The sequence below is a fragment of the Lytechinus variegatus genome, chromosome 4, assembly GCF_018143015.1.
Source record: "Lytechinus variegatus isolate NC3 chromosome 4, Lvar_3.0, whole genome shotgun sequence".
Lineage (NCBI taxonomy): Eukaryota > Metazoa > Echinodermata > Echinoidea > Temnopleuroida > Toxopneustidae > Lytechinus > Lytechinus variegatus.
In genome coordinates this window covers 47,911,918-47,924,084 of record NC_054743.1, presented here as the reverse complement: position 1 = coordinate 47,924,084, position 12,167 = coordinate 47,911,918, and the positions used below count along the sequence as shown (strand labels likewise).

At 38.9% G+C, this 12,167-nt stretch overlaps 1 protein-coding gene across 1 annotated transcript in view; it reads left to right on the top strand.

Moving 5' to 3' along the window:
- Positions 1 to 12,167, top strand: part of LOC121414210 (quinone oxidoreductase-like protein 1) — an 85,652-nt gene that overhangs the window by 25,890 nt on the left and 47,595 nt on the right. The window contains exons 2-6 of the mRNA XM_041607296.1: positions 1,233 to 1,383; positions 2,103 to 2,216; positions 8,734 to 8,867; positions 9,608 to 9,719; positions 11,372 to 11,473. Of these exons, the coding sequence (XP_041463230.1) occupies positions 1,233 to 1,383; positions 2,103 to 2,216; positions 8,734 to 8,867; positions 9,608 to 9,719; positions 11,372 to 11,473 (613 nt within the window). The remainder of the gene's footprint in view (positions 1 to 1,232; positions 1,384 to 2,102; positions 2,217 to 8,733; positions 8,868 to 9,607; positions 9,720 to 11,371; positions 11,474 to 12,167) is intronic.

The window sequence follows — 12,167 nt, the reverse complement described above, 5'->3', positions numbered from 1 at the left end:
GGTAATTAACCCCACATCATGGCATTAAACTGTAGCTATTCATTTAATTTTTCATTTAATAAGATATATTTCACAAATATCCGTAAAACCCATAGAAGAGGAATAAAAGCGATATAGCTCTATGAAGGTGCTTTCTATTGTTGACCTCGAACCATCTAAAATCCAAGAACACCAGGACGATAAAACCTGCTTTTTGGCTGAAAAAAGGCTATAAAAATTGGAAAATGTAGGTATAAATTATAATTACCTTTGAACTCTACAAATAATGGTTTAAAAGTACTAATTATAGGAAAAACAAATTGCCTACCCCCAAACACATATGAATAGACACCAAAACCAGAGAAAAAGACCACCAAATAAAGAAGTTGTGGCCAAAACTGTGATTTGGGGGGGTTTTGGCGGCCATTTTGGATTTTGGCCCGGCACACTTTTTTCTCGGACCCGAGACAAAAAATATTGTCATTTCATGTTGAGATAAGGTAAAAGGAACACAAAAAAACTGTTCCCACATTAAAACCAAAAATCACCCATTTATAGCCCACTCCTAATCCAATGAACCAAAGATAATATTAAAATAGAGATGAAATTTTGCCTTCTAGGGTGAAATTTTCTTGGACTTACACAGAAATAGTATCATATTTTATAAGTTTCCTTTAATTCCTTTCTTTCTCTTTTCCTTTTGTCTTGCCGCCCCACCCCCGTCCATCTCATGTTTCCAGACTCTCACAATGTAACTTTGATACGTGTGTGTGTGTATTTTAGTTTTGTCAGACGTGTATCAATCAGATATGATTATTTACGTCTGGGACGGACTTTTAACGTCACCATCCGAAAGACGTGACCAGGGCTCGAACTTCAAACCTCTGCATCAATTTGTAACTTCCCCACAGCTTGGATTACAGGCGCACGCCACAGTGCCCAGGTATACAGATAAACAGATAAGGTACGATAATACGCCAGTGGCGGACTATACCAGCCTGGAAGAAGAAACACACTCTGTTATAAAAGCCAACAAGTACTTTTGTGAAACAGTCCCCTGGTTTCTGCTAATTTGCTCCAGAGGTTCTCATCTGTATCATGCAAGGCTTGTGGCCTGTCAAATGATGATACAATGTAAATTTGATATGTATTTTATGAACACACTGTTATAAAAGCCAACAAGTACTTTTGTGAAACAGTCCCCTGGTTTCTGGTAATGTGCTCCAGTACATTTTTTTTTCTTGAATATATAGGAATCGATTCCAGAACCTGGAGGTCCAGAGGTTCTTGTCCGTATCAAGGCGTGTGGCCTCTCGGATGTTGACTCAGAGCTTCTACAGGCCTTGGGACAGACTAGACAGGAGGTACCATGTGGGCTACAAATAGCGGGTATTGTTACAAAAGGTACACATGCTTGTTTCAAGTCCTGGGTCCTGTAACACAAAGGTTAGCGATTGATCGTACGCTTGATTTTTACGATTGATTGTACATTGTATTTAATGGAAACAGTCGTGAAAAATGTTCTGCGATCATGCATTGTTAAGTTTTGTGTTAGAGGCCCCTGGCTGAAGTATTTTGATATGTATCAACTAAAGAGCTCTTTGTACCATGTAACTGTTTTACAGTTATGGTGCTGGTGCAACCCTTAAAAATGTGAAAATAGAATGGTGCACCCCACTCATTTTGGACGAGGACCAAATGGTTGTGAGACAATTGTTGATGGACAGAATGGCATTAGACTAAATGAAGGTACATGTAGACCATTTTGTGAGTGGATGAGTTGGCAGTGGACAAATTGGCAATTTACCCCACAGTGATATGGAAATCCATCAATATAGTTTTTGGTGAAGGAAATTTGTACAATGTCCTTTGTACCTGTACTTGGGAAGTCCATTCAATTTTCAAAAAACAATTATGTATTGAAATTTTTTAAAACATATATGCATTTTTATGTTGGCGTTCCTAGCTTTCCTTAGTTGTGGTTGCTCGGATCAATCGCAACTCTTTGTAAGACGGGACCCTGGTTACTTCTATGTCATGAAATTATTTCTTAAAAATCGTTCAGGTCATCAAATTTTCATCATTGTTAAAATTTTGCTTTTTATTGTGAAATTTATTTTCAGTTGGGTCATCAGCCACCAGGTTTAGCGTCGGGGACGATGTCGTCGGGCTCCTCCCCATGGATACATCCTCATCTGGATGTGCAGAGTATTGCAATGTGAATGAGAATTATTTGGGTAAGCTATATATCAATCGTAAGCTAGTATTATAAGCTACATGTACATCAGGCTAAGAAATATTTTGGGGTTCTTTTGGGGTCTGCATCCTTTTTTCCACATTTTGGCGATTGTGGAATTTTAGGGGTTGTTTCTTTCAAATAAGGGCTACTTTTTTATAGGGGTAACAAGCAGTTTTGCAGTAAAAGCAACTATCATTATTAACACTTCATGCGTTACGTTCGCATTATTGCACATCCGTAGGCATGTTTTCATTTGCATTTTTGCACAACCACACATATCCCATAGACATCCCCTGTCCCATTGTTTTTCAAACAATTGCATGCCCTGGAGCGTGCCTAGCTACAATGTATAGCCTGGCGTTTTTGTATACTGTACATGTGTACCGATCGATCGCACGTGCGACATTAGTTAAACGTTCAACAGATTATCACAGTTTACAAATTACAGAATCGTTGAGTGTTCCCCAAAAATCAATACATCCTGATCACAGCCAGGAGGTTCATTGAAAAAGGAGAGGAGAAAATCAATAAAACCCTCCTCACTAACAATACCATGGCCAGGTTTATTGTTAGGAGTCTGTGACTCATGGCACGAATGTGAATGAGACCCTTTCAATGGAGTACAGTACCTTGACCAGGCAAAAATTCACTCTTATTTTCCACCATATATGGGCTATTTTTATCAGATTATCATGATACAAAGCTTATGTAATGAACAGTCCAAGTGGATAAATAAAAATCATGCAACTGACACAAGAACCAAAGTAAAAGGGGGGCTAAATTTTGTTGGAAGTATTAGGAGAAAGCATATAGAAAATGTAATTTACTATACATTTTTCCATAATTTATCCAATAAATTTATATACGATAAGAAAGCCCAGGAAACACTACAAGTTTGCTACACAACATTTTCTTTCAAAATGATCAGATAAAAAGTTATGGCAGTCTAAATAACAGAGTGTATTATACTGCGTCGAGGGGATCACTGCTAAAATAATGCAACACACAGAGGGTTTACAGGTGAACGCATGAAGAGTTAATAATAATTCCAATATCAATGCCAAACGCATCCCTTTGCACTATGATAATTGGATATTATTACCCTGGCTTTAGCCCAGCAGCCTTTTACAGCGTGGTGGCATTTCACGTAATAAACTCGTGCCAGGTACCCATTTACCTCACCTGGGTCGAGTGCAGCACAGTGTGGATAAATTTCTTGCCGAAGGGAAGTACGCCATTGCTGGGATTTGAACCCACGACCCTCTGTTTCTGAAGACTCATCCACTGGGCCACAAAGCCCCACATTTGTTGAATAATTCTGCCATAGTTACATGTAGAATATTGATTTTATGGATAATCTTGATTGCTGTAACTTATGACAAATCTTGGGGTGACTCTGGACAGAATGGTTGGTCACCCCAAATTATGTATTTTGGGGGCAATTTAGGCTGTTATGAGGGTGAAATCGCCCGTTGCCCTCATATATTTCTTACACTGAGCAACATGTACACTATTTATAAAGAGTAGGGTGTCCCCCCAGTAAATTGCCCCTGCCCTTCCCGGATAGAACTCAAAACATGACTATGGTGATACATGAAAAAGTTGGTCTATACTTTGGTTTCATGACATTTTCTCTGGACACTGTAAATTCCACACGCTAAAAAATGGAATGACCAACTTCAACTCTGGATTTAACACTATACCCAATCCTAAAAAAATCCTTCTTCACCCTTTCAATATTGAAGTTTTAAAGTTGAGCTATTTAAAAAAAAAACAAGATGCAAGAGTCTCTTTGACACCATTTTTTGCGGACTGCTTGGGAGTTTCACTGAGTTTTTTCAGAATGTGCATCTCATGGATGAGTGATCCCTGAACTTCAAACTTTGTTTTCTCCTTATTTGTTGAAGCTCTCGCAGATTTTTTTCAGCATTCAATCAGGTGCCTATTTAGTTGTGAGGGTTATGTCGATCATGTTTGACTAGATATGTATCATTTTAAAGCTATAGGACATGCTCTATCAAGCTTATTGTTGGTTTTGAGGTGGCTGTTCACATATAGGGTAGAAGATATTTTGGTTTTAATATACTGATCTTGCATTTGATTCAGGAATTTTTTTTATAGTTCTCCGAATAATAGAATAAAAAAAGACACAAACATCAAGTCATAGCAATCCATCCTATTGTCCCTCATTTTTTTGTCATGTGAATGGCCCCAGGCTGTTTTTTCTTTTGGGTTTATATTGTTGTTATTGCTCGTTGACAGTTTGAAATATGTGTCATGCTCTGTCCCATATCTTCCGTTTCACCGGCGGACAAGTTGTGGTGCCTTTTGGGGACACATATTAAATTATTTAGGCTCCATTTGTCAATTTGAAAGGTGTGTTCAAGCAAAGTTGTCAAAACTACATGTAGGATCACAATCATGTTCACTGGTGTGATTCAAGTTACAAACCTCCTGTTTAGGTTAATAATAATAATAATAATAATCCGCTTTTATATAGCGCTTAATACATCGGAACGACGTGCCTTTAAAAGCGCTTCACAGATATATTATTACCCCGGTCATCGGATTCAATCAGTCATTCCCGCACACAATGTGTGCACATCCTCCACTCCCTGGGGAGTATTCCAGTCAGTCGCCGGTGAGGCGCACACAGTACTGGACGCGTATTTTTTTTTTACACCACTGCTCCGCCAAAATATTGAAAAACCCCACAGAAACGGCTCGCGCTAGAGTCTAACACGTTGATCACACACGTTTCGTCGTGCACATTCTTGATTTCGTTCAATATAGTGCATACAAAACAAACCTTATGATTTCAATATAGATAGCTTTTTAAAAGCGTTTAGTTTGTCGGGACCTAATCGCACTTACATGTATGGCACCTCCAGACATTCAGATACATGAAACAAAGAACTAGCGAGGGTTCTTAGCTGCAGATAGACTAGATTTCTTTTCTTCGTCGACTAAAATTTTCGCCTCTCTGATCTTCAGCACTCACCCTCTCTCTCTCTCCAGCATTCTCCGATTTGATTTGGGCGACAGTGGTCTCTGCATTGCCCTCTTGCTTTATGCACAATACAAAAAAACAACTTTTATTTTGTTGTCATTAAATCCCATTAAATTAGGCACAATCACTTTGTCGATTTGGTCTGTATTTATTGATAAGTACACCTTGATACCTTTGCTTTTCTCTAGTGAACGGCACCTAGGGACTGCTTCTGCAGTGATATGCGCTCTAGAAATATGATTTTAGCCTATATTAGTCATATTTTGATCATTATTATTATTATTTTTATTTGGCAGATAGGCTTCTCTCTACCTCTCTATTAATTCTTTCTTTCTCAATTTTTTTAAAGGAAAGTCTACGCCAAAATAACTTTTTTTTTCAACGGGACAAGAAAAATCAGATTGACAGAAAAGGCATAAAAAGTTTGAGAGAAAATCGGACAACTAATAAGAATGTTATGAATTTTTAATGAAATGAGTAGGCGATTACCAACTTGTTGACATCATAGGTGCAGACTAACCATAGTTCATAAGTCATTACTACAAAATTTATTTTTTTCCGAAATTTTGATTTCCTCAAAACTTTTTCCAGGATATCTAGATGATAGATATGCTTTTCATGTTTCCATTATTACAGACTTTATAGTTCTATTTAACAACCTTGAAAATATGAATTTATGATTCAATATTTATAATAATTGAGTGATTAAAGGTATAAAAATATAGTCAAGCTCAATATTTTGAGTTCATTATATTTTAAGAAGGCCTACATAATTTATGTAAGGCTTGATTCGAGTTCTGAAAAAAAATCATGTGGTTGCTCAAATAATGATTTTTTGCAGTATAAATACATTTGTAAACAAAATGAATGGTTAGTGGTGCATCCATGATGATGAAATCGGCAATTTGTCATGTGATTTCCCCATATTTTCATGTGATTAAAATTTCATAAATATTTAGTTGTCCAATGAACGTTTTTTTTTGCTTGATTTTTCTGCTTGGGTAGAGTCTTCTTTTATTCCCCCACCCCTCTTGCTTAAGGTCCATTTCTTTTGATTTTTTTACAATATAATATTTTTCCAAATCAATCTCCTTGTATCTCCTAGCTCTCCCCCTTTATCTCTATTCCTTCGCACTCCCCACCCCTATAGCTTCTCCTCTCTTTTCGGGCTCTTTTCATCTTTCTCAGATCACAGCTACTACTGAACTTTATCCAACAGGTGCACTACGTACAAATTGCTGCAAATGTATATTCTGAAAAGTATTTAAGGTTGGGAAAACCTCAGAACAAGTCAATACTAGAAGGCCTATATCAGTGGCGTACCTAGGATTTTTCACAGGGGGCAAATTCGTCCACCCCAAAATTTGACAAGCAAAAATAGAAAAAAAAAATAACTAGGTCTTTAACCACAAATATAGGATTTCGTACCAGAAAAAAAATGGACAAGCAAAAAAAAGGACTTCAAGCTCGTCAGGGGGGGGCAGGGATCCCTTGCATGGTTTGTGACTCGTCAGGGGTGGGGGGGCAGACTGCCCTCCCCGTAGGGACGCTAGTGAGGCCTATATACTGTAGGAAAAATATTATGAAGTGCCCTCACCACACTTTCAGCAAATTCAATTCGCCACAAGACTTTAAATAGACAATATCCTTTACATCTTCATTTTCAATACAATATAATCAGCTCAGTTACAAACTAAAATGGTTTTTAGAACCCTTTTCCGTAATATCAACAATAACCTTAAGAAAATAATGTGGTAACGGGATGATTTCAGGTGGTTTTGGATAATTCATTCAACTTAATACACCGGGTTCATACACATCTCACGCGGGAATTCCGAGAGCTTTAATTTGCTTTCAAGAGCGCACATATTAGACTTGCCCGCGAGTCGTTTCTTTCGTATTTCTGGGGATTTTGGCGGAGCAGTGGTGTAAAAAAAAATATGCGTACTGGACAAGCTACAATGACTTTCACATCCTACCGGGTGCCCATTTAGCACCTGGGTCGAGAGTGGCAAAGTGTAGATTAACGCCTTGCCAAAGGATGCTACATGACGAAAATCTTGCGTTTAAGAGCAGTATACCCCATTTTTCCTTATCATCAAATCTCTTCTCCCAGTACTACAAATCCTATTGCCCTCAAGCATGAAATTTAAGTATAGAAACACCTGTTTCTTGACCTCGGTCCGAAGATAATACACCCCAGCATCAACGGTCACAGCAGGGGGCCACACACGATGGATTGCAATGTGTGTTCTGGTGAGTGCATGGAGTTCCATGTATACACGCGTTGATAGAAACTTTTTTCTTCCTTTCTTTTTTTCTTTCTTTCTTTCTTTCTTTCTTTCTTTTTCTTTCTTTCTTTCTTTCTTTCTCTCTCTCTTCCTTCCTTCCTTCCTTTCTTTCTTTCTTTCGTTAAGACTGTATCGTTGCGCGAGTGAACGGCATGCATCCCATATTTTCTTGCTGTACGGACAGAAACTAGATGGGATGCATCGCGGTCCTTGCATGCTAAGCATACCGTAATTTTTATTCCGCATACTTTCCTTATTTCGAGGTCGATTTTCTTCGTTCGAAATTGAAAATGGACTAGTATTGGATGTCTGAATGTAATATGCCTTTGAAAACGTGATTAATATCGAATACAATAATTTCATTCCGAAGATCCTTCTACAGGCAGACAAGTCTTACGTAATAGCACAGCTGTTGTTTATCATTTCGTCCTTGGCTCAACGCTCGTTTGGCTGGCCCGTGGTGGTGAAATTGAGACAAGGGGATTACCTGGCCAAGATGGGTTTATCGGGGTTGGAAATGTTTTTGAGTTTCCAAACGCAAAACGGGGTATCCGACCGCAGTTTGCAGTCCGAAGTGAGGTCGGGAATCAAACGGGAAATTTTCGTAATGAGACCGCGGTTGGATTCGAACACACGACCCTCTGTTTACAAGGCGAGAGTCAGAACTACTACACCACGGCTCCTCCACGAGGTTGTGGGTTGAGGCTCATGTAATGTGTCACTGCCCTCCCCCACACACACACTCTCACACACTTGAATACAAGCTCCGAAATCCAAATTTCACATTCAAGTTGATAGAAATTCAAAATTTCACATTTCAATTTTCATATTGAAGTTTTGTAGTAAAGGGGTAATCTATTAATAATGGATTATGAAATATTGATAATGAAAAATATTGTTCTAGCCAATAGAAATATTGATTAAAAAAACAATGATAATCCCTATTCATGACAAAAAAATATATATATATCATGGACCATCAGTAATAGAGTTCATCAGCCTTTTGGGGAGTTTCTGGCATGTGAAATTCTGAACATTCATAATGCTCGATCATATTTTCGTCAAACTTTAATCAATACATATATGTTTCTGTAGTTTTCTGCTTAATTTACATACATTGTACCAGGTAGTTTAAAATCATTCATAGAAACACCATGTTCCCTAGGAGTTTTGTTTATGTAATGCATATGTTAATAATCATTTGTTTGATACAGTGATAAAACCCGAGAAGGTGAGCTACAGGGATGCTGCCAGCTGTGCTGGTGAGGGGTTGAAAATGTATACTGCTCTGCGCTATCTTGGTCATCTGCAAGGTGGAGAAACGATTCTTATCATGGATGGCGCCCGGGTAAGAATATGATAAAAAATGATACACATGTTTGTTCCAGGAAAAATGATGATGATGGTGCTTAGGCCACCGGTCTGTGCAATTTATGCATCCTGCTATGTCAGGCTAGCTTGTGCAGTATCTTGCTTTATAATTTGCCTATCCTAATTGAGGAAAGGAGAGGACAGTTGTACATACTTGTCCATGAGGTAACTACGGAAGTTTGTTTTATTACAATACATGTAGGTGAAGAGCAAAGGAAAATGTAATTTTTATAATGATAATAATAATAATAGCCAGCAGCAGATAATTTCAGTTTTTGTTAATCCCACTTTTAATATACGTTATGTTGATGATGCTTTGGTGATAGTGGTTGCAGTCGTGGAATGATAATAATAAAGGTATTTTTACCCAGGGTAGCCACTTCAGTTTCAAAAATTGTTCTACCAGCGGGCCCTGCTATTATTACCCCGGCTTTACCTGAGCTGCCTAGGCACTCATGCATTCAAGGAATTTTTTTCTACCGGGCACCCATTCTTCTCACCTGGGTTGAGTGCAGCACAATGTGGATGAATTTCTTGCTGAAGGAAATCACGCCATGGCTGGGATTCGAACCCACGGCCTTCTGTTTCAAAGTCAGAAGACTAATCCACTGTGCTACAACGCTCCACATTTTAAAGGATAGTTTAATGTTGTCATGTTTTGATCTCCATGTCGTCATCCCTCATCCATTCAATCTCTTTCCCTCTTTCTTTCCATAGCCTGCAGGATATATTGGCATTCAGTTGGCCCAGGGCTGGGGTGCGAAGGTCATCACGACAGCAGCTTCAGAAGAAGAAAGATCTTTCCTTGAGAATATAAAACCCGAACTCAGTAAGACATTTCTTGGTCGTTTTATTATAATCCCCTTCATAAATATGTTAGTCAGCATTTCCCCTCTTACATATGCCCTTTTTACACAGGATTTTCTTAACCCCGGACTATCGCTAACCCCGTACTATCCTTAACCCCGTACTATTTTTTTTCCTTTTCACACATGCCAAATTGTTATTGCTAACCCCGGATAAGGAATGCTTGCTTTTCACACACGAAACTCGCTAACCCCGGACTAGTGGTTTTTGTCGATCATTCGTAGTACAAGTACTTCACTTGTACACTTTTTACACACGCTACAATTTCCTTAACCCCGTACTATAGGTGTGGCCAAATAGTACGGGGTTAAGCTTAGCCCACTTTCGTTTTACACATGCGATCTTAACCCCGTACTATTGCTCTTAGCACCGCAATTGGTGGGATAACCCTGCTTTTTTGCAGGGCCAAATAATCCCGTACTATAGGTGGGGTTAGCCCACTTTGCAAAAATGCTGTGTAAAATGAAAGTGGGCTATCGCCATTTAGCCCCACCAATAGTACGGGGTTAAGGAAATTTTAGCCTGTGTAAAAAGGGTAATAGAGTATTACAGACTATGTGTAATGTTGACATTTTCTCCTTCCACTTTTTTCTGTTTAGAGCATGTTTCCTCATATTCAGACCACCCTTTTACACATCTTTCTATGTGATATTTGGTCTTCCCTGATGCATGTATATTCCGTTTTTATATTGCAGTTAAATTATGCATCAGAACAATATCTCTGAGTGCTTACAGATACATTATTGACAGATATATTATTACCCTGGTCAACGGATCCTGACATGCCTGCACATAACGTATGAACTTTCTCCACTCCCTGGGTAGCATTCTAACAAGAGTACCAAGACTTAATTACATACAACATATGCTTTGGCATCCTACCATGGCGTAGCTATTTAATTAAAACCTGGGTGGAGAGTGGCAAAGTGTGGATTGATGCCATGCCGAAGGACGAAAGGCAGCGGTAGGATTTGAACGCACGATCCTCAGATTACAAGTCTGGAGTCGGAACCACCACGCCATGACTCTTCCTTTCATTTTACGCCATCCACTTTCAGATCCCATGCTCTTTTCATAGGTTTACCAACTTCTTTCCTCAGCAGGTGGACCATTCGTCTCAAACCACTTCTCTTTTATACCGTTTCCACAGTCAAATCCAGGCTCAAACTTCCCAAGGTCCGGGGTTCAACTACCACTACTGCGCCCTTTATCAAGGCATACTATCTACATTTGCCACGCTCCACCCAGGATGGCGTTTCATAAAGCTGTTCGTAAAGAAGTTACGCACAACTTTACGCACGACTGAAACATGTTCTTAGGTGCTAAATCAGTTACATAGGAGTATCATTTAGCACATGAAATGGTCACTAGTCGTACGTAAATTCATTTGTATCTTACGAACAGCTTTATGAAACGGGCCCCAGGTGTAGTAAATGGGTACCCAGAAGGAAGGAATTCCTTCAAAGCGTACAATCAGGATAGCCGTGCCAAAGCCAGGGCAATAGTATGCAGCGCTTTTAGAAACATTGTAAAGCACTATATAAATGTTGCACGTTATTATTATTTTTCTCTCCCTTCCTAATGACTGTGCATTGTATGTTGTATCTCCTACAGCCCGTGTCATAGACGCCAGTGGAAGTAAAAGGTTTGCCATCCTTAATGAATGCTTAGAGGATACTGGTGGTCTAGGGGTAGATTGCATCCTGGATAACGGAGGTAAGCATTACATCTTGTTAGGTCAGTGGGTTTCAGACTGCTTCCAAGTTCGTCAGATCCAGGTATTTTGTGATCGGCAAATTTACCATGATCGGAAAATAGCATGTGATTTTGGCAGTGTGAAAGCAAATAACGTGTAATCTACCCAAAAGAAAATACCCGCTAAATAGAAGGTACTTGTCAAAATTTCGAGAACTTTCACTGATATTTTTCCAAGGTGGCAGGTACTTTGGCAGTGTGAAAGTAAATTATGGGAGTTTTTAGCCCAGCGTGTAGTTGGGTGCGGTCACCGTGGGCGGCTGCTTCGAGCTAGTGATTTTGAATCTCGTGCCTTGCTTGCTTATCAAATCATACTGCGCATGCTCGTGACTTCAGGAACTTCTCCCCAAGGATATGTTTCGGGCAGTGTGAGTGCAGGAATAATTAACAGGAATTTTTTTTGCCTGATTAGCAGCCACCCAAACCCAAGTCAAGATTTATTCATTCCATTCGATAAAAAGATACAACTCATACATACCATTTTACAAGATTTACATACAAGATTTACATTTGAATACAATACAATGTATACAAACACAGAAATGGTATTGATTGCACATATACAGAAAAAAAATCAAATGGAATTGGGTCACTGCAAAAGTTCAAAAAGAGACTTGAACTTGTCAAGGCTGTGTCCCAAACTGGAATTAAACAT